The sequence below is a fragment of the Salvia hispanica genome, chromosome 2 (genome assembly GCF_023119035.1).
Source record: "Salvia hispanica cultivar TCC Black 2014 chromosome 2, UniMelb_Shisp_WGS_1.0, whole genome shotgun sequence".
Taxonomy (NCBI): domain Eukaryota; kingdom Viridiplantae; phylum Streptophyta; class Magnoliopsida; order Lamiales; family Lamiaceae; genus Salvia; species Salvia hispanica.
This window is the reverse complement of record NC_062966.1, coordinates 13,113,402-13,139,110: the sequence shown is the minus strand read 5'-3', so window position 1 is coordinate 13,139,110 and position 25,709 is coordinate 13,113,402. Positions and strand designations below refer to the sequence as shown.

Genomic DNA, 25,709 nt, shown 5'->3' with positions numbered 1-25,709 from the left:
ATTTTCTTATATTTTGGGATTTTATACCTCTGATTTTCAGAAGCAAACTGTTGACCTGGCCGAAGCATCGCTCGTCAGATATGGGGACCACGTGGCGCGATGTCAACCGCCAAATACTTTTCCCCTTTTATTTTACGTAATTTATAGTTTCGATCTATAGAATACTGAATACAAACTCTTACTAAGATCATCTCCAGTGGTACGGACTTCCCATAGTCTTTCCGACAGACTTCACAAAAACACCTCCCGTTACGTCATAAGAAATTCTCATAGCCTTCCCAGCACTGCCACGTCATAAGGACTTCTCATAGTCTTCCCTGCACAGTGGCGGACATCCCATAGCCTTCTCGTGCGAACTCCCCGCTGTTGGAATCTATGCCGGTCAATGGACTTTGACCAATTATACTTTCAACGAGACATTTAATTTTGTGAAATTAAATGATATAGCGTCGATCTACGTTCGGAGTAGATGACCGTGGTATATTCATTTTCTCAAATCCGATTCCCGGTGAGTGAGAAATAATGGATTAAAGTTGTGCAAAATTGCAAACTTAATGAGCTATGAGAGAATTCTAGGGAATAACTAAGAGGGTTAATTATCCCACATTAGAAGTTACAATCTTATTAAACTAGTACTTCCTCCGTCCCACATTTGGAGTCACTTATTGTTATGGCTCGAGTTTTAAGAAAGAGTTGGAGTGTGTAATAAATGAAGTGAGATGGTGGAGTGTGTAATAAATGAAGTGAAATGGTAGAGTTGGTTGAAGGTGGGTCCCTTTTGATTTTTGTTTTGGTTTATTTTAATGTAGATAATGGCATTTTGATGTAATTTTGATGAAGAATGGGGTAAAATTGTATGACCAAATATGGAAAATTCTAAAAGTGACTCTTAAACTGGGACGGACTTTTATGGCAAAAAGTGACTCTTAATCTGGGACGGAGGGAGTATTTAATAAGAAGGATTACTACATGTAATAATTATAGTGGACTAAGATGGGTTGTAAAAGCCCACACGCGCGCGCACGCGCGCGTCGCCCGCCCCACCGCGAGCCTCGAGCCCGTGCCCTTGTCCTTGGATCTTGGCAATTGGTCTTTGGGCTGTTCTTTGGGCCTGGTCGTGGGCTTGGTGCTTGGGCTCGACCCAAGGCTAGTGGTCTAGTTCTTTTAGACCACCACCGTTTCCACGTCAGCGAGCCAAGCGGGGTGACACCTCGTCAGTATGACGCGGTAAGCCAACGTGGCTGACACGTGATAGTCCACGTCATGATCGAATCTAGAAGCTTCTAGCATTGATGACAGCCATCAAGATTGTATTGACCCCTGCAGTGGACTGAGCCTATAAATAGGCTAGTCATTCTAGCATTCTACACACCAGAAACTAGAATCCTCATAGCACTCTGCATCATACACTCACTCCTCTCTATGCATTGTTTTTCTGTCGAAAACTCGCCCTCTCCTCCATCCAGTTCGCCGGAGCTCTGCTAATAGCGGTGCTGCTTCACCAGAGACGTTGCCGTTTTATCTTTGGGGACGAAACGCCAATCCGAAGAGCACTACCGGGGGTATTTCGTCTTGTGGAAAGAGGCCTCCTCGACTCGGCTAAATTCCTTTTACGGTTTTATTATTTCGATTTTTCCATTGTAATTTCGTTTCAGTTTGTTCTTTTGTATTCCTTCTTTTGGGTTGTATTACGCCCGACTTTTATCTCTTGTAAATCCAGAAACCAACACCCGCAATAAAAAAAATTCACAAATTCACCAAATTAACAATTTACGAAATTAATAAACAATGTACGGTATTAAAATTTCGGCACGAATACGGAGAAAATGCAACTACTTTATTTTTTTTAAAAGTACATAATTATTTTAAAAAACAAAAACTTAACCAACAAAAAAAAAACTACCCCAAGCTTCGACAAATGCGCCCCCGTCTCATTCCCCGTCATCAGTCTCGTCCTCCCCGTCCTCCTCGTCGTCGGTGGTGCTATCAAAATCGGGCAGAGGTGGCAGCCTCAGATTTCTCCTCATTGTGTCGATCTCATCCTTCAACATCCGTTTGTACATGGGATCCGTCGCTACATGCCACTTCTCTGTTGTTTCGATCATGAACTGCGTCATTTGCAGTTCGACGAGATTGCTCAGCTAGGGAGTGATCTGCGAAGGAGCTTCCGAGTGGACCTCTTGCGAGGCGCTGGAACTTCCCCTAGTCATCCGCGTCGCGGCCTTTTGCCCAATCGGGCGACGGCGGCGGGAAGACGATCGAGGTGTTGGTAACTCTACCTCGGCTTCAGGGAGTTCGTGGGAACCGACACTGCTGCTGTACACGCCAGAGGCGTTGATCTTTGTCCGCTTCGGCCACCCAGCTTCAACACCCGTCATAAACTTGGGGGAATTCTCCACCTCAAGATAAACATCCCAATATTTAAACTCTCCAGACCCCTTCTCACTGTCGGGAAACTGTTGGTGAGACAGAAGCTTCACATCTTCGGAGGTCATGCCGCTGGTTGCTAACCGGAGGTTCTTTTGGTAGAGGCCGACAAATCGGCTGAGTTGTTTCCTCAGCCGCTCCCACTGTTTCCGACACTGCTCTGCATCGTGAGCCTTCCCGTTGGCCGGTTTTCATTCGAGGTAGCTTTGACTAATGCGGTACCACATTCTGTCGATGACCTGGTTGGCCGAGACGTATGGATCATCGACTACACTGATCCATGCCTTTGCCAGCGCTACGCACTCCTCAATCTTCCAGATGGTCCTCTTTCTCCTGCCGCCTACCTCCTCCGCCCCACTATCGGTCGCCGCACGCGAGGTAGTGGCCTTGCTCTTCATCGGCCTCCGGGTCCTCACCGGTGGCGCTGCTAGCTGCGTGGCTGGCGTATTCCGCGGAGAGATCCCCAAATCATCAAAAGAGAACAACTCGGAGTCCGGGAACTGAGTCTCCAGGGCAGTACGAGTCTTTAGCAAAGTACGGATGGGAGAATCATTGCTCAATAAATCCATATAGGGACGATAGGCATTGTCCCCGTGTGGTTGAGGGACACCCTGCCTGCTCCCTCCCGCAACGGCAGTGGTTCCCTGTTGCAGCCGGGGCATCACCCCCCCCGGTTGCATTTGGGGCATCATCTCCGGCACCTGTTGCATTTGGGGCATTTGTTGCATTTGGTTCGTCATCATCCCAGGCATATTGTAGTACCTGGGCATCATCCCGGGCATATTGTAATACCCAGGCATCATCCCCCCCATTTGGGGTTGCTGCATCATCATCATCGACATTCCGGGCATCATCCCGGACATCGGTGCACTTCCGTTGGCATTTCCCCCAAATCGAGATGGAATACACGGGGAGGAAATATTATGCGTTTGTGACTTGCTCGTGACGGGGGAATCACTATCGTAATGCGACATATTTCGCCAGAAGAAATGAATATAGAGAGAGATAGAAACTTGTTAACACAAGTGGTGCGAATGAAATGAAGTTGAACGAGCCGTATATATAGAGTTTGAATTAAAAAAATATATATATAATTTATCGGACGTCCACATGCCACAGCGGCGGACGTCCCGCCGCCTTCGCCACGGACGTCGTTCGATCGCCGCGGAACTCCCGTGTCCGCATGGGACGTTCGTCCGTCGCCCCTCCTCTCCCAATAGTGGACGTCCACCGCGGACGTCGGGCACGCCGGTCCGACGCCCGGCGGACGGCTGCCACTGATGATGCTCTAAGAGCCTTGGAATCTCCAAGGGGAGAAGGTATATAGAAAAGGTATATTATGTATTTACCTTTTTAAAAAGTGAAATATACTCTTCTTAAAAGTAACACACTCCAAAGGGAAAAGGTATATAGAAAGGTAAACTATTTTTTTAAAATAAAATAATAGTACAAAATGCATTAAAAAATATAAAGTATAATACCTTCTCAAATGTCTTTCCCTTGGAGAAGGGTTTTTCATGAAAAGTAGGTAAATATGGTAGTAATAAGATTTTACCTCTTCATTGACGGAGAGGTAAAGATACCTCTTCAAAATGGGAAAAGGTATAATACCATCTCATAAACCTCTCCCCTTGGAGAATGATTTTTCATGAAAAAAAGGTAAATATGGTAGTTATATTAGTTTACCTCTCCATTTACCTCTCCTCTTGGAGATGCTCTAAGAAATTAAGATTGTGAACTAAGAGGCTTCCGGGAAGTCCGTCGCAGAAGGGCGCCATTGAGGCACGGAGAGGAGGACGCGGACGTCCCGTGAAGACACGGGAAGGCCGTGACTGTCTCGGGAAGGGCGGGCGGACACCCGCCATTTTAATTTTTTTTTATATATATAAAAAAACTCTATATATACGGCTCGTTGAACGATATCATAGAAGAGCTTTGGACGCGGAGGGGTGGACGTTGATATTTTTATTTTCTTTTGTTTGAATTGTAATTTTTTTATATATAATTATGTATGTTTTTTTTAATGAAGTTGTTGCATTTTCTCCGTCCGTATTCATGTCGAAATTTTAACTCCGTAACGTAAATTGAATATTTGTGAACTTTTTTAATTGCGGGAAGTCCGCGCAGGAAGGGCGATGGGAAGGGCGGATTGTGCAGTGGAAGTCCTTATGACGTGGCAGGAGGGTGGGAAGTCCTTATGACGTGGCATGAGGTGTTTTTGGGAAGGGCTGTGGAAAAGGCGTCGGGGAAGTCCGTCTATTGGAGATGCTATAAGCAGTTTTAGTTTATATTGCTTTTATAGCTTACTATAAAATATTTTTTCTTTAAATTACTCCCCCCGTCCCGCTTTAGGAGTCCCGGTTGATCAATTTTGGGCGTCCCGCTTTAGGAGTTTCGGTTGCGATAAATTAATAAAAAATGTCTACAAAGTGTTAAAAGTGGGTCCCAACATCCACTACAACTAATAAAAAAGTGTTAAAAGTGGGTCCCAACATCCACTACAATATTTATTTATTACACACTCAAACACTTTTTTCTTAAAACATGTGTCCAACTCAACCGGGACTCCTAAAGTGGGACGGAGGGAGTATTTGATATATCATGACATATTTGTGAGTAACAGTTCATCAGTCATAAGATCATGATTGATTTGTGAGCATTATTTGTCTAAGTTTGAAAGACAACTAAGTTCTAATTTATGGGTGATGAGTTATAGCATCAATCATTCATCAATAATAAATATTACAATTTATATATTGACCCTAAATATGACTTAAGAGTGAAAGATTTCGGGACTAGATTTAATTATTTATTTTTTTAAATAATAGAATAAATACATAATTTATTAAATTTTATTTTTTGTTAAAAAAATTCGGGTAATTTGGGTATACTCAATCGAGTATCGAGTTATCCGATATCCGATAATTCAAAAATCCTATACCCGATCCCAATCCCGAAACCCAAAAAATCGAATATCGGATATTCAATTACCCGATATTTCGGGTTCGGATATTGGGTATCCAATACCCGATATCCATTTTGATAGTTATAAGGTACTAATTGTATACTATATTATTGATTTTTATGATAGCTGAGTGTAGTTTTTAGGCTGAATGATATTCAGCATAACTGCACTGAGGATTTGGTGTGCATGGTATGTGTTATAACCAGTCATGCCAAGAGTAGTGTCGACTGTCGAGATCATGCTTACATATTTAGCATGTAAGGTTTATGTCTCACGTTTATAGTCTCATAGAATCCTTTTCTCGGGCCTGTGTGACATGCGATGAAATCTTAAATAGAATTGGTTTTTTTAATATAAATATTAACTTTGTTTATAGTATAATTTTTTCTCTAATTAATTAGCTATTGATTGAATATATTTATTTGAATAGGACGTTTCCTAATTAGCATTGATTTAGTCTAAGAATATATATAAGGTTATGATTGCTAGGAATTTATCATCGACTAACAAAATCAAATCAAATTATTGTGATAAATTATTTGATTTGATTTTGGTATTACTCGGTAAAAAAGAAATATCCTAATTAAATAATTACTTTGACAATTTGATGGAAATGGTAATAATTGTTTATATTAGGGTTTGTCCTCTCTTGCCTATAAATATAAGTGTGTGATCCTATCATATCACACATAGAACATATAAACGAGGAAAAGAGAGAAACGAATTACTGGAGTTGGAGTTGTGCCACTACATCAAAGAAGAAAATTCAAGAAAGTCTTTTATTTATTTCCTAATCGCCTTCTGCTATTGATCGTTAAAGTAATTTTTCGATCATGTTATCTTGATAGTTAATTAATAATATATAATGTTTAAAAATGTTGCATTAATTATATTCAATTACGTATTTTTGAAGATAATAATTTCCAATATAGCATGTGTGACATTAATTCAACTAATCATACCATGTTAGTATATCAATCATGCATACATATTTTATAGTCTCGGTTCCTTTTTATTCGATTGTACTAGATATATCTTTTAGAAATTGCCAAAACATCATGTAAATCCTTCAATCTAATCACCTCTTGAAGTCCATAAAATAATTAAGAAAATACTAGTACTAGTATGGTTTGTTTTCCTGAATTCTCTCCCTACAATCACAATCAATCATAAATGTTTGCATGCTCTCTCTCTCCCCCTATCCCGCGCGCAAATTACCGACTACACGTTATCCTCCATGAGAGCCTCTCTCTCTCTTCCACACTTTTCGCTCCTTTTTTCTCCATCCTCTCCACCTTCCTCGATCAATGCATTTCCTGTAAAGATCACCAACATCGCCTCCCTGGCGCATTTTAATTTTGGCATTTTCGCACGGATATGATCAATGCGATCAATGCCAATTGCTCCTAATTTTTACAATTAGGGCTTCAGCTTGGGGTTCCAGGGATGTAAATGTAGCCTGGAGGAAAAAAAATATATTACTATCGTTATTTTTGTTGGTGTTGCATTTGGTCGGGGCGATTTAGCGCCAGCGACGTTTGAAATTCGGGGTTTAGGTTGAAATTGAACAGATATTGGAGCTGGTTTTTTATCAGGAGCTACTTAATCGACGTTGCCATGGATCATGTTGTGGGTGGAAAGTTTAAGCTTGGGAGGAAAATTGGGTGTGGTTCATTTGGTGAACTCTATTTAGGTACTCGATTAGTGCTTCGCTTGGTTATATTTCCATTTTGTCGAGGAACTTGTTCCTTTCATTGAGTTTGTCTCTATGTAGGTGTGAACATACAGACTGGGGAAGAAGTAGCTGTCAAGCTGGTATGTTTTTTTTGTTTAATTCACTATTCTTATTATTATACTACCTGTCCGAGTTTTATGAAGAGTTTGGAGCGTAGCAATCTGCTAAATTGAATGTTTACATCTGACTTTTTAATCAGCTTTGTCCAGTTATTCGTTGTATATGTTCTTTCTTCATTATCATTCTCGAGTTCAAATTTATTTATCTAGTTTTTACATTTAACTTCTGATTAGTTTAAGCTCTTTATTGCTCAAGCGTGAGTCGTTTATTCAAGACAAATTCCTATGTTACTTCTCTATGGCACTGTTATTATGTTATTTTCCTGTTCTCTAACATCTGTGATTACCAGGAATCTGTTAGGACCAAACACCCTCAACTTCACTACGAGTCAAAAATTTATATGATTCTACAGGGAGGAAGTAAGTACCTCTATCTCCTCCCCCCCTAATAAAAAATATTAAGATAAAGTTCAATTGAATTATTTGGCCAGTTCTGATTGACCATAATCTCATTAGCGGTTTAGTCTTAGAAAGTGGAAATCATGGTGTTCACCCATTTGCACTTGTCTAGATATATGTGGAGTACTAATAATTCATAATGATATGTCTAATGTCTTCTTGAGTAACTCTGCATCGCATATTTTATGATGTTCATTTAAGATTGTTTAAAAGTTCATTAACCTTCTTTATGGCTATCTCGTCTGTGTCCTGAGGAGGATATGATACCATACGGGACTAAATGGAATGTGATCTTTTGTTGGTTTCGCTCTACACATGTTTGCTTTCTTTTATGTACAGAATTTTGTCGTCCTGTCCTTTTATCCTTATTTCACCGAGTCTTGAGGTGATACTGTAGAAATATTCACTTCCGAGCATGAGTTAAATGAAATTGAGTCTGTTGCCCTATGTTTTCATGTAGCTGGCGTACCCAACTTGAAATGGTTTGGAGTTGAGAATGAGTATAATATCATGGTCATAGACCTTCTGGGACCGAGTTTGGAGGATCTCTTCAACTATTGTAACCGGAAATTCTCCTTAAAAACATGTTTAATGCTTGCAGATCAATTAGTAAGATGATTTAGTTTTTGCAATTCACTTATCAAACTTGCGGTTATGGCTATAAACTTGTGCATAATGTCTACTTTTATGGATGAATCTTAGATTAATAGAGTGGAATACACACATTCAAAGGGATTTCTTCACCGTGATCTTAAGCCTGATAATTATTTAATGGGCTTGGGGCGCAAAGCAAACCAGGCATGTATTTCTATCATTTTTTGGTTCTTTACTGTTGTTTGGACTATTCGTCTATTCGATACACAATGATTAATGAAATTTGACAATCGCGAAGTATTCAACCTAGAGCAGGCATAATCACGGATACTGGATCACTTTTCAATAGCAACATGAACTTCCAGTTTTATCAATTTCATTCTCCAGCTTTCTATTTGTTTATTCAATTCATATTATCATTTTTTATCTTGTGACTGAATTTGGTGAGTGTTGCTGGGGCATGTACCTTATTCTTCAATGACACTGGTTTTCATCTGCAGGTTTACATAATAGACTTTGGTCTTGCTAAGAAATATAGGGATCTCCAAACTCATAGGCACATACCCTATAGGTATATTTGCTTTTGTAATATTTGTGGCTGTGCCCCGATTTAGTTGTTCCATCTGTTAACTTGTTGACTGTACCTCTTAAATTCTTATCCAGGGAAAACAAGAATCTCATCGGAACTGCTCGCTATGCCAGTGTTAATACACACCTAGGGGTTGGTAAGTGATGAATCATTAGAGCATTAGTTTACTAGTATTTCTATTCAATATGTTCCTCTTGAGAATGATTTGATATAATATTTTTGTAAGCTGCTTTTGATTCTCCTGTGCTTGGCAGAACAAAGCCGAAGAGATGATTTAGAATCTATTGGTTATATCCTGATGTACTTTCTGAGAGGAAGGTTGGTTGACGGTGATCACTACTTTAATTTTGTTTGCAGACGTTTTCTACATGTTAGGATGATTTTTTTTGCTATATTTTACAGTTGTTGAGATTTTGTGTTCCACACTTACATTTTCTTTTTGTTAGCCTACCCTGGCAAGGACTTAAAGCTGGTACCAAAAAGCAAAAATATGACAGAATCAGTGAGAAGAAAATGTTGACTCCCATAGAGGTACATACCATAGTCCATGTCGGCATGCTTGGTCCTTGTTTGAAATGCATGTGCTTCAATATTAAGTGCTGAGCTAGAACCCCAAATTTGCAGCTGGAATCTTAATATATTTGATTTGTGAATCAGATTTAGTTGTTCCAAAGTTACTTTATTGAGTCAGCTGTTTCTTTTAATGACAGTATCCAAAGATCAGCAAAATCAATCCACATCAGCTTTTTAGATTGCTGCTGCCTGAAACCCTTTAGTTGATTTAAGCAATTTTAAGTATCTTGGAAAAGAAAGTCAGAAGAAAATTATAAAATCTATATTCAGTTCAAGTAACTAGACTGAAGTTTGATACATCATTGTTTTGCCTGATCTTAAATCGTAAATCCTGTCTGACTTTCTCATCTTGGTCCATGACTGTTAAGTGTCCTCCATTATTGGTTTTTACTTTCACGAATTACATGCTACTAAGTAAATAAAAGGTTCAGTACATGTGTAATTACTGCAGGGACTATGCAAGTCATATCCATCAGAGTTTGTTTCATATTTTCACTATTGCCGCGCGTTAAGATTTGAAGACAAACCAGATTATTCTTACTTGAAGAAGCTCTTTCGAGATTTATTTATTCGTGAAGGTAATGGATACTTTAAATTATGCAAGGCCGTTCTGGATATGCTCTTGCTTAAAAGTTTCTCCTTGAGAATATTGTAATTCAGCCTGAACTGTTGTAAATTTTCATGCAGGATACCAGTTTGACTATGTGTTCGATTGGACCGTATTGAAGTATCCTCAGATTGGTTCTAGCTCCAAAGCAAGGGTTAAAGTTGCATTTTTTAATCTTTATCTGTTCTTTATTTCCAGAGTATAAATGAATAAACTAGTGGATTTGCTTGCAGAATCCGTCTGCCAATGCCATTCCTGGAACCTCTGGTGAAAAGCCAAGAAGAACATCAGGTCTAGAAGGATTAATTCATTATTAGTTATGCTCTTTAAAATGAACAAAGTTATAGGATCATACCTAATTAGTTACCAGAACCCTTTGTATCATGTTGAAATGTGAGTTCTTACTATTAAAAACTTGAGCCAACATCTAAAAGTTTTTCACAGCCAAAATGCTGAAATCTGTTAGGTGCTTTCATGCATTAAAAATGTGCTTGTTTGGTCTTTTATCCCTTAGCTCTTTCTGTGAGAGAAAGAAAACTACAGTCCTGAAACTAAAATGATATTGCTATCATTATTCAGAGATCAAAAGTGTAAAAGTGCATTATGTCAAATAAAAAACATTAGGGATTCTTAAGAGAATTTTGAATTTTATGACCAACCAATTCAGTTTCGTATTGAAATATTTTTATTGTTTGCATCCTATTAGTAGTATCTGATTGTCGTTGTATATCGGTCATTTATTTGCAGTTGGGCAAGATATGAAAGACAGATTCTCGGGTGCCATTGAAGCTTTTGCTAGGAGAAATACTTCAGCTGGTCGTCTTGGTGAACCTTCAAGACACAGAACACTAGAAGATGTTCATTTATCCAGGGATATGGTGTGTTATTTTTCCCTTCTAAGATTCTTTAGGGCGTACTTACTTTGGATGATAGCAGATAGATAAACATAACATAAGCTAATCAACCAAATACTTTGATGTATCAAACAATTTTGAGCTTGTTTGATAGTGTAATCCTCCAAATACTCAAATCTAATACTCCCTCCGTCCCCTAAAAATAGAAATTTTTTCCTTTTTTGTCCGTTCCCTTAAAATATAAACTTTCTATTTAAGGAAATTTCTTTCTCTATAATGAAGTGAGATCCATTTTCCACTGTCACACTTTTCTCTCCATCTCTCTTTTTTATCCAAACTTGCATTAAAACCCGTGCCATTTCAAAAGTTCCTATTTTTTGGAATATATTGTCAATATAAATGTCAGCCCCCCAGGAAATTATTCTGTTTTAGAAAATTTACAGCATTTTAAGGTGACAAAGATGGTTGTGTTGTGATGTGGTGATTTGTGCAGCAACTTGATATAGAAAGAGGGCGTGCTGCACGAAACGTGAGCTCTACAAGGAGAGCAGCAGTCATTTCAAGCAGCAGACAGAGCTCATCGCTTGAGGCTACTGATGGGCGGTCTAGCAAATTGGTATCAAGCAATGGTCGTCTATCCAGTACAACGACACACAAATTTTTGCCCAGCATTGAGCCGAAGCCATCAGCTTTTTCGCGTGGTGCAACGACAGGCACCGGCTCTCGTGATGACCTACGAAGCTTTGAGTTCCTCTCATCAAGGAAATAGCTAACTGAATGATGTTTTTCATGTCATCCATCTCTTTTAAGGAAAGATCTTCGCTCCATCCCATTCTTGTAAATGTGCCCTCACCTAATCTTCTTTTGCCGGTATTTACTCTCCATGACCTTTTTTTTTCCTTCTTTTTCATATTTCGAGTTGTCTGTTGTAGTGCATTATATGCTCATCCAAGGAATTGATGGGTGGGAATTTTTCATTTTTCTAGAGAAAATAGCTGTATTAACTTCGTTCATTGATTGGTATGGATATATTTATTTACCAAATTAGTAAATAAACGTCATCTAGCTAGTGGTGTCTCCTTCAAGTATATCAGAATTAATGCTCTCTGTGTTTTCACTAGTAGGCTAAACTCCAATCCGAGAGAGAGGCTTCAAGAATTTAACAGTAAGACACTAAAACAGAACTTGATGTGTGTATATATTATAGAATATATGTTTTAATGACATCACATTGTGCTCACGCAAAAAAATGCAATGAAGGGGGTCAACTTATAGTTTTAAGACGGAATCATGTACAGAAGATATGATACAGGAAAAATTCAAGATGCACCACGATGAATTCAGCAAGATCCAAAATATGCTGCTGCAAGCTTTAATTCCGAAGTGCTGCTAACCTCTTCTCTAGTTCATCCATGCGCGAACTACACAAGATATGCAATATATTACAATGTACATACGTGAGGGGGTCCGGAGACTGCAACTTGAGCTCAATTTTAGAAACAAGGCATCGAAAATTGGTATATAGGCCCGTTTTTAACCAAATACAAAGTGGAATATTGGAATCTACATAACAGAAAAAAGATCAACATGCTTATGAGAGAGCTAAGAGAAAATAAAGAGATACCTGTCGGCCTCCTCTGTGTTCCTTCCAGCAATTTTTCCTTTTGGAGCAGCTGATAACTGCCATGATAGAAGTAAACAATTAAATTGTAAACCACATTGGAAAAGTATATAGAACAGTTAATTAGGCTCCTTGAATAAAAAATTAAAAAAAAAAAAAAACAAATCCCTTACCTGTGAGGCAACATCGACACCAATTTCATCTAGCACCTGGAAAAAAATATCATTCATTAACTAGTAGTAAAATATACGGAGTACAATAATAGTGCAAGATCTGCAAATTGACAAGACTGACAGATTCAAATATCCTAAAAAACATTTTTGAAGGTTTAAGATTGGATGTGATTAGAAGTTCAGAAGCTGATTTGGTTGGTGCAAAAAAGCACTCAAATTTCTGGATTGCCTAACCCCAGAAAGAAAATTGGCTGCTTGCAGAACTTATCTACTGACAGAAATTCTATTACTCCTAGCATTGTTGCTCTCAAGATAAGATATGGACTTCACATCCGTTTTAGATGCTTACAGTATAAGACATCATAAAACAAAAGGAGAGGCTGGTTCTTATGAATTTATGATATTTGACAGAAAATTGGTCTGTTTATTTCCATTCATTCTAGTTTTGGAACACTGAAAATTTTTTAAATACATTGGTCATGTTCACGAAAATAATTTTGGGATTGCATCCTGAGAAAGTTCCAAACATAGAAGCATTTCATGCTTTTTCGTGCACCCGCAATTTCATCTCAAAGTTGCTATATAGTTCTTGTGAATGCAAAAAGTAACAAAAGAGCATATACATTTACATATCAAACCTTAGCCTATGTAAAACTAGAACACAATTTATTGAAGCAAACATATGCTTTCTCTACAAAAAGATCAATACAGATATTTCCAACCATGGAAATCTGCACATGAATATAAATATGATATGAAACCAACTCTCAGTAGAGAAGAGATGACATACCTGATTTGTCAAGTCCTCAGTGTCATCTTCAGCCTCATCATCATCAAGCACATCATCTATGGCATCTGACATCATTTCAGTCTACAAATGCAAACATGCATCACAGTAAATAAAGAAGAATATCAATATAGACTCACATAAAAGAGAAAATACACTCTATTATATGCATGGGTGAAAACTTACAGTCATATCCATTTGTGCTGATTGCTTCTGGAATTCCTGCATGACCTTCATCTGCTTTGCGGGGTCCATTTGCTGCAGACAAATGCAACTCAAAGAATTAATGGGGTAATTAAAAAATTAATCAGCCAAACTAGAAAGTAACCAACAACTGATTCTGCGTAGACAATCAGAAGTAAGCTTCTAGAAACTATCCACCTAAAGGGAGAAAAAGCAACCGAAGGGAACATATCGAGATTAGGAACAAAACCTTATTCATTGCAGCCATAGCTTTACTTGCACCTTTCATACCAACAGCAACAGACGTTTGAGCAGACATTGCCTGGAAATGGACATGCCTAGTTATAAGCAACAGTGATGCGAACTAGAGCAACTGGAAAAAGAAAACATTGAACTGAATGCAGAACAAATATATACCTGTGTATGTGTTGATATACCTCTCATCTGAGCTCGACTACCTTGTAATTTGGTTATCTGTTGCCGAAGCCTGATCAATTGACGTGCAAGAATTTTGGTAGCAGCCTGGAAAATGCAGGGAGAACAAGTCGTACGGAGACCAACGGGTACAGTTTTTATAAAGTATCACACCAGTCCTAATGCAGAGCTTTAAATCTGTTACACACCTCATTCCCTGTTTTAGCAGTTCTCTTTATCTCAGCCACAAGCTTCTTTTCCTGCATTTACGAAGCAAGAAACACTTAGATTACACGCAAAAGGAGAAGAGAACTGCTAAAAACAAGTGTTGAAGCCTTGATATACCTCTGATTGGAGTGTCTGAATTTCCCTCTCTACACCTAAATTAAAATCACAACACACCAAAATACAATGCATTATAAAAATATTGCTTGTGTGGCTTGGTCTCTTAAATTGCAAATACAAAGAAATGTTAGCTCGGAAACTTATAGTACTACTTCCATTCCACATGCCTTGATGGAAAAAATCATCCCAACAAAAACCTAATTTCATTTGAACGTTTAGAAATACGGTCATCTACACACCGTGAGTCTAGCTTGATTTGCGGTGTCGCATACATTTCCTCAATTTCATCTCGTTTACGAATCATGATTTATAAACACTTAAACTAGAACTGACAAACACAAAAAAAATACACATAAACATGATGGCCAAGGAAAACACCTCTTGTTGCATGGGCCATCTCCCGCTTGCTCTCTCGAAGAGCCTCTGAAATAAACCGAATCAAAAAAGTGAGATCGCAATCGAAAATTCATCTAGTCCTATGAAAAGTCAACGATAGGGCACCAAAACTCATCCAGCCCAACCTTTAGCGGTAGGTTTCTTGGAGAAGATGTTCATGTTTTATTTGGTCGGAATTCGTGTCAATGGATGATATGATGGCGCCACAAATTACCGCGAAGATCAGCTCTACCAGCCTTTGCTGCGTTTGCACAGCTGAACGAACCACTTTACCATTTATATCCCTATAAATATCACATATTATATTTTTATTTTAAGATTAAATTTTCAAGTTGATTTACTACACTTATTTAGAAAATAAATTTGGACGGCAGGAAGAATGAGGTAAATGCAAAATCAATGTGGACCATATTTTATAGTACTAGGATGTCAATAAGGGGTGAGAATATGAATATCGGGTATTGGATACCCGATATTCAATAAAATGGGATTGGGTGTGGGGTCAGATAATGAAATTTAAGATAAGTCGAGTATTGGATAACCCAATCGGGTATCAGGTATTATTATCCGAATACCCAATTTACTATTTACGGTAAATTTTAATTAGGTTTAACCATTTAGGGTTGTTGGGCATGGGATAAATTATTTACCTAATTATAATTAATTAGGTTAATTTTTTTCTAACATTTATAAATAAGTCAATCATTCCTTCTCTTTCTCCATTTAAAGTGACTCTACTCTCATTCCTTCTCTTTCTTTTTTCAAGTCTCTATATACATTTGACATTTTTAAGTTCATAAAAATACATAATTAGCATACGAAACAAAAATAAAATATGCTCAATGAATGAAGAGAATTCTAGCTTTATAATACATGCTATTTCATTCTTACTTTTTTTTTTATTAATTATTAATATATGTAAAGAGTTGGATATTTGGATACCCAATCATCGAGTTCGGATACCCGTAGTAGATTTTTGGGTAAACGAAAAACATATTGGGTCGGTACTGGGTGTGCATTTAGACGATATTTGGATTTGGGTATCCGAATTTTTTGGGTCGGGTACCCATGGATACCTATATTCCCACCCCTAGATCACGCCATGTTGGTATTCCTCCGTGATCTTCTCATCTCCTTTTCTCTACCATTCCATTATTAAACACAATAAGTAGTCCCGCGATTCCAAGATAAGCGAACTATATTCCTTTTCGGGATGTCATACTATAAGTGAATCATTTCTCTTTTTAGTAAAAAATTCACTCTCATACTTTACTCTCTCTGCTTTAACTCTTTAAATATAAAAAATCATGTGCCCAAAAAAATTGTTTTGCTTACGTAGGGACAATTTTTTCACAACAATATATGATGAATTAATTCATCATTAGTTTTAATCATTCTAATCTCTAGCCGCTATTTTAATCAAACCGATTCCAACGATTAACCACAACTCACTACTCAAAATTAAACAATAAAAAATTAAAAACTGATAAATGAAGAGCAATTTAATATTATGTAAAAATAAAAGAAAACTGTGATACTTCGCATCATCTTTATTTCAGAGGAAAATTTGGCATGCAAAACTATCTGGTTGTTATAACTATCAAAGCTTGGAATTCAAAAAAAGTGATTATGTTAACAAAAATCACACTTGAACACCGTAGTTTGTTTTAACAGCCAAAACAGGAAGAGTCAAGTGCAAAATGAATTTTCGAAGCAAGAAATCTGAAATATAAATTTAATTCTCTTGATTTCCACAACAAGGCGGCTGCATAAGAAACAAAATAAGTCTCAAAAATACTAAACCAAAATCTATACTACTCAAGCAGGAATCTCCTTCTTAAGCTTGGCAAGCTCTTGTCGCACAACACCAGCTTTCTGCAAAGTAAAGATGAGGGCAAAGTTAAGCCTTAGAATGCACATCGACATAAATATCAAGGAAAATAAAGTAGCCAAGGATAAGATCATGTGATTCGAGCAACACAAGAGGGATAATATGTTTCTTTGCAAATAACAAGAAAAACTATATTGAATTGGTAATTACTTGTTGGTTTCAGTTTTTTGACATCACTGTTAATTTTAAATACTCCCTAGTAATTTGAGCAAACTCAGGAAGCACAAATGAACATCAAATACCAGAGTAAGAGCATAAATACCTTGATCTTGGCCAACATAAGCTTAAAGCGGTCAAAATCATTGAGAGAAGCCCTTTTCTTCTGAACAATCAACTTTCTTCCCCAGGAGCTGTTTTCCCATTTTCCCTTAACATCTGCAGAAATAATGCCTCTAATCAATATCAATCAATGGAGGAAAAATATTACCCCAATACTATCGTTTGAGTACTTACCAGCAGCCTCCATAGCTGCAACAAGAACCTTCTTCTTTGGCACTCTCTTGATATCAATCTTAATGTCAGTAAGAGAAAGCCTCTTGAAGTTAATCTGGCTTCTTACCGTGTCAGGGGAGTCAACAAGAGCCTGTGTCATGAGAAAAATGACTGTAAGATCAACCACGTGTCCATTGAAAGCATTCAACACAAGCACCTATAGACTAAACATCAATGTGATTTATGAATATCAGTAGAACAAATCACTAATCAGTAGCGAAACAACAGGACAGTCAAAATAATGGTTGTATCATCTTGTTCAATGAATATTTCAACAAATGGAACTTGAGATACAAAATAAATCAAGAACACATAATACAAACAGGATCAAATAAATAAAAAACTCAAGAATACCAATGGTAGAGAAACATTACAGCATTTATATAAAAATTTGGCCAATATCAAAATAGTGTGATAAGTTGACATCTATAAACCTAACAAAACTGGCTCTCACAGTTTTTCCTAATCAATACAGTAAGAAGAAACCAAAAAATAGATATAGGTGCAAACAAAAAGGATCCATAATCTAAGTTCATTAGAAGCTAGAGAAGCTCCCAATTTAATAATCTAAATTCAGTGCAAATTGTAAAGGAAGCTCAACCAAATAAATCGCACTACATGTCATTTGCTTTGAAGAGCAATCAGCATAATTGACGAATTACCAAAATCGAAATGGGGAGACGTACCCTGTTCTGGTCGATGACGTCAACGATGACGACGAGCTTGCCATAGTCCTTTCCGTAGTTGATGAGGCCCACCCTCCCGATCTCGACATACCTCTTGAACGTCTACACAGCAGAACAAATAAGATTGAGGTGAAAGAGAATAGAGCAAAGGAGAGTAGCGGGTGGAGAAGAAGCTTACCATTTAGTGCTGTGTGTTGTGTGATGTGGGAGAGAAGAGGCGGAGGCAGCAAATGTAGAGGTGAAAGGGTTTGTTGGGATATACTGCTAGGGTTTTTTCGATTTCAGAGTATTGGGCTTTGACCCCTTTTTCTAAGTGGGCTTTTACTTTGGGTCAGATTTTCTACAATTCTTACAATGTTTACATATTTTTTAAATTTCTCGTCTATACCCATTCTACTCCATTAATACCTTCCTTTTCACCACAAAATTTAAGAATAATTTATTAAATAGATAGTAAACAAAGTAAATGAGATAAAAAAAAAAATAGAAATGACTCAATTATATTGAAAATGGAATAGTTATTATTATTAAATTACTTCATATCTTAGTATTATTTTGACAAGATAATTTTAGATTCTTATTAACTGATGAATTTGAAGCAAAGACAAACAATCTTTCGTTTGCTATTATTATAAATTTGTTTTACCATTATACTAACTCTTAATACTCAATTTTATGTTTATCAATATTCTCCTATCTTGTAGCTTTAATTATATTGATAAAAACATAGAATTTACTCTTTGTAGAATAAGATGATCAAACAAACTCAAATTTCATCAATTCATTACATAAAAAATAGGTTCATTTAAATTACTTTTATCAATTCAATGTACCATCTAAAGTAAAAAAAAACCTTCAGTAAATGCCTTTAAATGATAATTTAATTTTGATATGCTCAATTCAATTAATTGCTTATATATTTCCCAATCATTATATTTTTATACACATATTATAACAATAATACAACAAATGGAGTAATATCCAAAAGGTTAGAGCGGACATATATAAGTCGAGCATAAAAGTGAATGGTGGAAAATAAAGAAAAAGGACAAATATTGAATGCATGTTATACAATTAGTAGTATTTTTTCAAAAAAATATTAAAATATTAAATATTGAAATGATTGTGTTAGAGGCTGAGAAGAACTATAAGTGGTGGCGGGTTCAGCGACATCATAGTAAAAAAACCAACATTTGTTCCCCAACAGAAAACTTCAATGGTTTTCAAACGTGCATTAACTATCAATAATACCATTCCATCCTCAAAACTTGGATATTTTTCTTGAATCTTTGCTTCTCCATCTTAAAAAGTTAGTGTAATATATTGAAAAATGCCAATAATTTGTGTATATATCTATGTAGCTGGAGGATGAAAAACCATAAAATTAGCATGAATATCAAAAGCATATGGCGTTTCTACATGAAACTACTTAATCTGACTCCTACATAGAAAAATAAACGAAGATGTCGACAAAGATGAAGGGCATTTTCAAAGGCATCAGATACATTTCTCAAATATTTGGTAAGTACTTACACAATTTGGATTAATTTGCAAATTTTAAAAGATGTTATCTTATCCCTCCAAATTTGAAAAATTAATTTGTATGTGCAGATGATGAGCAGCAGGCAGAAGAAGACTTTCAGATTGGGCTTCCCACAGATGTAAAGCATGTTGCTCACGTAGGGTGGGATGGATCTGATTCAGCACCATGTGATTCCAAACCTGATAAAGACGGTTCCGATGTCAGATGGGTGTCAGAAGGTATATTCTAAATTTCCAACACAAAAATACCAAAAACTCCTATTAATGTGCGAAAATGATTTGGTTTGTGGTTTTGACAGATTCGAAGAGGGCACAAAAACCAAAGAAATCCGCCCAAGAGAAGGAGCAAGGTAAAAAAGCGTCGCGGCGGCGATCAACAGACGGTATTAATCCACTGGACGCCCTCGGGAAACCCAAACGGGCCCCGAGAGAGCCATCGGATGCTAAGGCGCAGGACCCCGACGCCCCCAAGAAAGCGCGTCGGAAGAAGGCTGAAGGCACGGATCAAGGCAGGCGCCGCAAGAACAGATCATGCGGGGATGTAATGGTTGATTATGGGTCCGATAGCGGCCCTGCTGGGTAGAAACTGGGAGCTCAGTTGAGTGAAGACGACGAAGACAGACAAAGTAGAGGGAATTGGTGATAATCTGCTTTCAATTTTTGCATTGCTTTTCCCTTCCTTGGACTTTTGTATTTCGTTTTTGGCTAGATAGCGGTTGAGGTGAACAATGAATATGACTCTTTTTAAACTAATGATGTTGTACAAATTAGACTTTGAATTAAGCGTTCTTTTATGAAATTATTATGTGTTTTTGGCGAAGGTTAGGAATGCCATAATTCGGAAAATAGCCTATTAGTTATAAATCTGTACACTATAATCAATTTTTGAGTGTTACCGTACACAAGAAACTCAAGGACAAAATACCCAAACTTAATATCAAATTTTGCCTAAATGGAAGCTGACATTGTTGGAAAGATGACGCCAATAGAGAAAGAAGATTCCGAATATCTTGTGATAGAAGAGGAAGATCCTGAGTATCTCGTGATACAGGAATTAGAGGGTAAACAATGCATTGACATAATCGCCTCTTTTGATAGACATGGAACCTGAAATTTTAATTTATTGTATCACTTTAAATATTTTGTTGATATATTGCTAACTATTTAAGTTGTCTTCGATTCAGCTTGAATTTTGGGAAAAAGATTTAAAGTTGTATATTCATCACCGATTTTATTGTATATAAACAATATCAAAGATTTGGCTATATTTATCACCAATTTTATCGTAATATAAATTTTTACTAGTACTAAGTATTTTAATCATTTAATATCATGATTTTACTTTTCCGAGATAATATTCCTGGCTCCCACTTCTTTTCAATATAGTAGTAGTAGTAGTATTCTATATGAGCTCGGTCGCTATATTATTAATTAATTTAGTAATTAATTTTTACATGTATCCCAATTGTGGTCAAATTAGGTTTAATAATATTTTTCAAAACGATTATTTACGCGGGGCCTTAACTGATTTTAATTTCTTTATTAATTATTTTCTCCTCACTTTGCTTGGTGGAAACCCTTCGTCCGCGCGCGTGTGGAATTTTGTGTGAATATGGCGATGGCAAGTTTATACCGGCGTATCCTCCCTTCTCCACCTGCCATTGACTTCGCTTCCTCCGAAGGCAAGGTATGGCCACGGTCTATTTCCTTGTTTTTTTTATTTGATTGCTTTAATTTTCACGCGTTTCCCCTTTTTCCTATAGTGATCTTTGCTACTGTTTTTGTTTGAATTATGACTCTGATGATTGTTATTTACCTGATATCATATTACTATGAATGTGGAGGTTCGGGATGTTGAATTGAAATTAGCTTGGAATTCGGTGTAATCTGTTTTGCCGAAGGACAAAAAAAACAAGCCAATTCTGGGAGTTTTAATTAAACTAGCGGTGATTGTAGGATCGTTGAAAGCTATTAGTTCTAGAAATTAAAGAGCTATGCACAGTCTTTGTATGATTTATCTTTAGGACCATTCCAGCGTTAAACTATCAAGAATAATTTTGTCAAACCCAAGAAGAGATATCTCAGAGTTTCTGTGGCAGTTGGTGGTAGATGGACTGTATTTGGCAATGGAAATTTTTTATTTAGTTATATGACCTTGCCGATTAAAATCTGGAGCAGTTTCTGTTTGATTAAGGGCCTGGTGTTTAGATACTAGTTTTTTTTGCAATTGATGATGATCTCAAATTGTTACTAGTTTTCAAATTGATTGGTTATTAATTGGAGTTTTATCTAATACATGGTGGATATTGTGCTGCTTCTTAGACCGCATTTGCCACACCACTGTTACTGCTTCCATTATGTTCTTATTAAGCATATCCATCCTTATGGTTCAGCTGTTTATGAGCCAAGAGCACCTACATGCTTCATAACATCTTTCAGCCATATCTAGTGGTTTCAGTCTGTTATGCATAGTCAAGTAATTGCTATTTTTTGTTTGTTTTTTGGAATGGTATTGCAGAAACTATTTACAGAAGCCATTCACAGTGGAACCATGGAAGGTTTCTTCAAGTTGATTTCTTATTTCCAGACACAATCTGAACCTGCATATTGTGGTCTGGCTAGCCTTTCGATGGTTTTGAACGCCCTTGCGATTGATCCTCGTAGAAAATGGAAAGGTAACCAATACTGTGACTCACATATATGGTGAATTTGTAGCAGGTGATGGACTAGATTCTATATCACCTAAGAGGCGTAAAATCTTTTACTATGCCAAATTGTATGGAATGTTCAGCTGTGCTTCACTCTTTGAAGTGTTGTGAGGATATCTATTTTTCATTAAATTTTCAGCCGATGTTATTGTTTATCTATTTAGTTCACATGTAACTCGTTTTGCCTAGAGGCTGGTTTCGTATCTCAATTTGATTATATAACTTCATTTACTGTTCTGTTAAATATGATTCTCACTTGTTCTTGGGAACTTTGAAATACTTGCAACCTTTTATCCAGTTATTTTGTGCAACTCGAAACATCAATGCTGTGCTTTCCAAAACATGTATGCGCTATTTACCAGAACTGGGAGGAGACATGTGTTGAAAGTGGTTTGGTGCATCTGCATATTGCATTTTTTCTGTTATTGTTAGGTTTATCTTTTTCTTCAAATCATGAACTTAATAGATTCACGGTTCTGCATTGTACAGGGCCGTGGAGATGGTTTGATGAAAACATGTTGGATTGCTGTGAGTCTCTAGAAAAGGTAAAGAACACAGGTATCACATTCGGGAAAGTTGTATGCTTGGCTCACTGTGCTGGAGCTAAGGTTGAAGCTTTTCGGACAACTCAGAGCACTATAGACGATTTCCGGAAATATGTCATGGCATGTGCTTCTTCAGAGGATTGTCATGTGATTTCAGCATATCACAGAGGAGTATTTAAACAGGTCAATACTGATTGTGCTATTATCTGTAAAATATTCACGATGACTTGTGTTTTTTGCTTTGATAGGCTATGTTGTCTAGTAGTACTTTAGTTGTTTAAGTGTTAATGAAATTGAATGCTTTCACTAGCAGACTGGAACAGGACATTTTTCACCAATTGGTGGATATCACGCTGAACGTGATATGGCTCTGATCCTAGATGTTGCAAGATTCAAATATCCTCCTCACTGGGTTCCACTTCGTCTTCTTTGGGAAGCTATGGATACAGTTGATGAATCAAATGGACTACACAGAGGGTATGTGAATCATCCTTTCTATCTGCCACCTCTTCTGATTTTGTAGCCAATTAAAATTTTGGGATATCTCCTCCCTTTTGTAACTACGTCATTCTCATCTTCTTCCCATGTTTGTACTCTGGGTGTAAGCTTGTTTTACAATGATGAAGTCTTTATATATTTTCTTGTTGAAACAGATGCCTTCCTGTGTTCTCCATTTAACCCAGTCTCGATAATTTGCAGGTTTTTGCTCGTGACTAGGCACCAAAGATCACCTGCTTTACTTTACACCCTGGTATTATTTTAATACGTAGTTCATAATTTGCTATTGCTCCCAATCCTTATGAACAAAAGAATGGCTGGCACTTTTATCAGGGCATGTTTTATTTTTCCTTAACCATCTTCTTTATACTCCCTCCGTCCCAAGTTACTTGAGTCGTATTCCATTTTGGATTGTCTCAAGTTACTTGAGTCATTTCTTTTTTTTTGCTAAAAACAAAACATCTAATCTCACATACTTTATTCTTTCTTTTACTTTACTCTCTCTTTTTATCTTACTTTATTCTCTCCTCTACTTTATTTAACTCACTAAACACAACTTTCTTAAATCCCGCGCCAAAAAGAAACGCCTCGAGTAACATGGGGCGGAGGGAGTATTACTGAAAGGAACCTAGGTTTAAAAAGTGGTGCATCATCATTTCTTTATAAGATAATAACTGAGGAAGTGCATTAATCATTGGAATCCGTGCACCGAGTTTTATACAATGACCAAAAAAATAGTTAGCATTGCCAACAAAAATTGCCTATGCATCTGGCAATTCATTTGACACTGAGGTCATCTAGAACTTTCCTCAAATTAGTTTTATGCAGCTTACTGAGCAGTTCAATCTAGCTAATGCTTTTTGCTGCATGGCAGAGCTGTAAACATGAGAGTTGGATCACTACTGCAAAATATCTGATGGATGATGTCCCGGTGCTATTAAGTTCCGACAATATGCAAAATGTCAAGAATGTGCTTGCAAGTGTCTTCATGTCTCTTCCAGCAGACTTTGCAGAGTTCATTAAATGGGTGGCAGAGATTCGTAGAGAAGAGGATAACAGTCAAACTTTGAGTGAAGAAGAGAAAGGGAGGCTTCGTATCAAGGTAAATGCCAATGGACCATGTGGGCCTTGTTGTGTATGCCAGATCTTCATATACTTCTGTTATCGATTCTGGTAACAAAATGTTGAAGGTCCACTATATTTACTAAATCCTATTTTCCAGGAGGAGGTGTTGAAAAGAATGCAAGAAACTGACCTTTACAAGCATGTTACTGATATTCTGTCTTCAGAGACACTTGGGTGCCAGTTCAAGCAAACGTTGGGCCGCGAAGATAGCTTGCCTAACATTGCTGCTTCCGTATGCTCCCAAGGGGCGGGGATTTTGACGGGAAAGTCAGGTTCTTCAGATATGTTTTGCTGCCGGGAGACATGTGTGAGAAGTTACAGAGCCACTAATGGGGACAAACCTGTTACCGTAGTATCTGGAACAGTGGTCAACAGCAATGGAGAGCATGGAGTTGATATGTTGGTCCCTTTATCACAAACAGATTCTAGCTGCTCCAATTTTGGCTCATGTGGTTATTCTGGTATGCACCCAGCTAGTAATGATGTTTTGACAGCACTTCTACTAGCATTGCCCCCAGAGACATGGTCAGGTATTAAAGACGAAAAGACTTTTGAGGAAGTATCTGATTTGGTTTCGACCGAACAATTTCATCCATTACTTCAAGAAGAGGTACGAATTATTAATAACTATAGGTTCCAGGGCTCTATCATTTTCATACGAGGTATTAACTCGTTTTTTATGGATGCGGCAGATTTTGCATTTGCGTGGGCAACTACTTATGCTGAAGAGATGCAAGGATAACAAGGTAGAAGACGATCTAGGTGCTCCCCTTGTTTAACTTCATTTTTCCTACATATTCTATGAATCTAATGTATGAACATGCTTCTGAGGTCAAAATTACCTGAAGCACAAATAAACATTTTCGGGCAACTGCTCTAGTACATTTGTTTTCCATGTTATAGGTTCAATTGGAGTAACAGTAGGTACTTCCCACAACTCAAACTCTCTGCACGATGTAGCAATATCATCCCAAAGATCCAATTTTTATCCAAAGCAAACCTCGTGTCAAAAAAATTCACGTGCTTTAACCCGTTGTTCAATCAAGATAGCGCCATCTCGTTGGCAAGGTGTCCTCCGCCCAGGGATAAGAAGACCTGGCAATGACTTCTCGCCTTTTGGCCTTGCTTATAAATTTACATCAATGGTTTCCTTCCCAAAGAGTGCTGCACTTTGCGGCAGGAAAAGCATGCTTCTAGCTTGACGGGCATGGAATAGGGATTCAAGTACATATATAAAGTTATGAAGAAATCATATTTTTTAGGTTTTTGGTCATGTAATTTGTTCTGTATATTGATGCTCATGAGAGAGCACAGTAGTCAGAGGAAATATACATTACTTTACAATTATTCGTTATTTAAACTGAAAACTCGTTGAATACAATACATAGTTTGTGAATAGAAACACTCTTCGGAAATGGTTATAAAGAATTGCTACACTTTG

At 37.3% G+C, this 25,709-nt stretch overlaps 5 protein-coding genes across 6 annotated transcripts; 3 read left to right on the top strand and 2 right to left on the bottom strand.

Annotated features, from left to right (window-relative positions):
* Nucleotides 1-6,536: 6,536 nt before the first annotated feature.
* Nucleotides 6,537-11,950, top strand: LOC125204383 (casein kinase 1-like protein 10). The gene is made up of 14 exons (XM_048103038.1): nt 6,537-7,085; nt 7,167-7,207; nt 7,537-7,606; nt 8,106-8,254; nt 8,348-8,443; nt 8,740-8,810; nt 8,903-8,964; nt 9,083-9,146; nt 9,275-9,359; nt 9,853-9,979; nt 10,089-10,162; nt 10,242-10,299; nt 10,756-10,886; nt 11,356-11,950. Exons 1-14 carry the CDS (start codon nt 7,010-7,012, stop codon nt 11,629-11,631), a joined length of 1,380 nt encoding a protein of 459 aa, XP_047958995.1. The 5' UTR covers nt 6,537-7,009; the 3' UTR covers nt 11,632-11,950.
* An 86-nt stretch (nt 11,951-12,036) lies between these two features.
* LOC125204384 (vacuolar protein sorting-associated protein 2 homolog 3-like) lies at nt 12,037-15,047 on the bottom strand. The gene is made up of 11 exons (XM_048103039.1): nt 14,907-15,047; nt 14,764-14,808; nt 14,386-14,420; nt 14,250-14,300; nt 14,044-14,148; nt 13,877-13,948; nt 13,630-13,701; nt 13,447-13,527; nt 12,657-12,692; nt 12,487-12,542; nt 12,037-12,283 (listed from the first exon to the last, which is right to left on the bottom strand). Exons 1-11 carry the CDS (start codon nt 14,938-14,940, stop codon nt 12,235-12,237), a joined length of 636 nt encoding a protein of 211 aa, XP_047958996.1. The 5' UTR covers nt 14,941-15,047; the 3' UTR covers nt 12,037-12,234.
* Nucleotides 15,048-16,486: 1,439 nt separating this feature from the next.
* LOC125204386 (60S ribosomal protein L14-2-like) lies at nt 16,487-18,135 on the bottom strand. The gene is made up of 5 exons (XM_048103040.1): nt 18,029-18,135; nt 17,851-17,952; nt 17,126-17,255; nt 16,935-17,047; nt 16,487-16,656 (listed from the first exon to the last, which is right to left on the bottom strand). The coding sequence occupies exons 1-5, from the start codon at nt 18,029-18,031 to the stop codon at nt 16,600-16,602; spliced, it is 405 nt and encodes a 134-aa protein (XP_047958997.1). The 5' UTR covers nt 18,032-18,135; the 3' UTR covers nt 16,487-16,599.
* A 1,043-nt stretch (nt 18,136-19,178) lies between these two features.
* Nucleotides 19,179-20,172, top strand: LOC125203371 (CRIB domain-containing protein RIC7-like). The gene is made up of 3 exons (XM_048101702.1): nt 19,179-19,371; nt 19,462-19,611; nt 19,692-20,172. The coding sequence occupies exons 1-3, from the start codon at nt 19,314-19,316 to the stop codon at nt 19,973-19,975; spliced, it is 492 nt and encodes a 163-aa protein (XP_047957659.1). The 5' UTR covers nt 19,179-19,313; the 3' UTR covers nt 19,976-20,172.
* Nucleotides 20,173-20,922: 750 nt separating this feature from the next.
* LOC125208035 (glutathione gamma-glutamylcysteinyltransferase 1) lies at nt 20,923-25,704 on the top strand. 2 transcript variants are annotated; one of them, XM_048107578.1, is made up of 9 exons: nt 20,923-21,079; nt 21,911-22,067; nt 22,590-22,828; nt 22,959-23,122; nt 23,345-23,396; nt 24,018-24,245; nt 24,366-24,878; nt 24,961-25,030; nt 25,172-25,704. In XM_048107578.1, exons 1-9 carry the CDS (start codon nt 21,005-21,007, stop codon nt 25,468-25,470), a joined length of 1,797 nt encoding a protein of 598 aa, XP_047963535.1. In that variant the 5' UTR covers nt 20,923-21,004; the 3' UTR covers nt 25,471-25,704. The 2 variants fall into 2 exon arrangements, with proteins under 2 accessions (XP_047963535.1, XP_047963536.1); XM_048107579.1 differs by having other exon boundaries at nt 24,961-25,014; nt 25,172-25,262.
* The last annotated feature ends 5 nt before the right edge of the window (nt 25,705-25,709 follow it).

What these genes read in the sequence shown, in the direction of transcription:
- LOC125204384 (XM_048103039.1), bottom strand. Translation starts at nt 14,940, where the DNA reads ATGAACATCTTCTCCAAGAAACCTACCGCTAAAG. An exon ending in CTGCTAAAACAGGGAATGAG is followed by an intron (nt 14,149 to 14,249) that starts GTGTGTAACAGA and finishes TGCATTTTCCAG; the next exon opens with GCTGCTACCAAAATTCTTGC. An exon ending in CTATGGCTGCAATGAATAAG is followed by an intron (nt 13,702 to 13,876) that starts GTTTTGTTCCTA and finishes ATTTGTCTGCAG; the next exon opens with CAAATGGACCCCGCAAAGCA.
- LOC125203371 (XM_048101702.1), top strand. Translation starts at nt 19,314, where the DNA reads ATGTCGACAAAGATGAAGGGCATTTTCAAAGGCATCAGATACATTTCT. An exon ending in ATACATTTCTCAAATATTTG is followed by an intron (nt 19,372 to 19,461) that starts GTAAGTACTTAC and finishes TTGTATGTGCAG; the next exon opens with ATGATGAGCAGCAGGCAGAA. An exon ending in TGTCAGATGGGTGTCAGAAG is followed by an intron (nt 19,612 to 19,691) that starts GTATATTCTAAA and finishes TGGTTTTGACAG; the next exon opens with ATTCGAAGAGGGCACAAAAA.
- LOC125204386 (XM_048103040.1), bottom strand. An exon ending in ACGTCATCGACCAGAACAGG is followed by an intron (nt 17,256 to 17,850) that starts GTACGTCTCCCC and finishes CTCATGACACAG; the next exon opens with GCTCTTGTTGACTCCCCTGA. An exon ending in TTATGTTGGCCAAGATCAAG is followed by an intron (nt 16,657 to 16,934) that starts GTATTTATGCTC and finishes TTTACTTTGCAG; the next exon opens with AAAGCTGGTGTTGTGCGACA.
- LOC125204383 (XM_048103038.1), top strand. Translation starts at nt 7,010, where the DNA reads ATGGATCATGTTGTGGGTGGAAAGTTTAAGCTTGGGAGGAAAATTGGG. An exon ending in ATGTACTTTCTGAGAGGAAG is followed by an intron (nt 9,147 to 9,274) that starts GTTGGTTGACGG and finishes TCTTTTTGTTAG; the next exon opens with CCTACCCTGGCAAGGACTTA. An exon ending in AAAGCCAAGAAGAACATCAG is followed by an intron (nt 10,300 to 10,755) that starts GTCTAGAAGGAT and finishes ATTTATTTGCAG; the next exon opens with TTGGGCAAGATATGAAAGAC.
- LOC125208035 (XM_048107578.1), top strand. Translation starts at nt 21,005, where the DNA reads ATGGCGATGGCAAGTTTATACCGGCGTATCCTCCCTTCTCCACCTGCC. An exon ending in ATCCATTACTTCAAGAAGAG is followed by an intron (nt 24,879 to 24,960) that starts GTACGAATTATT and finishes TGGATGCGGCAG; the next exon opens with ATTTTGCATTTGCGTGGGCA. An exon ending in CAAGGTAGAAGACGATCTAG is followed by an intron (nt 25,031 to 25,171) that starts GTGCTCCCCTTG and finishes TCCATGTTATAG; the next exon opens with GTTCAATTGGAGTAACAGTA.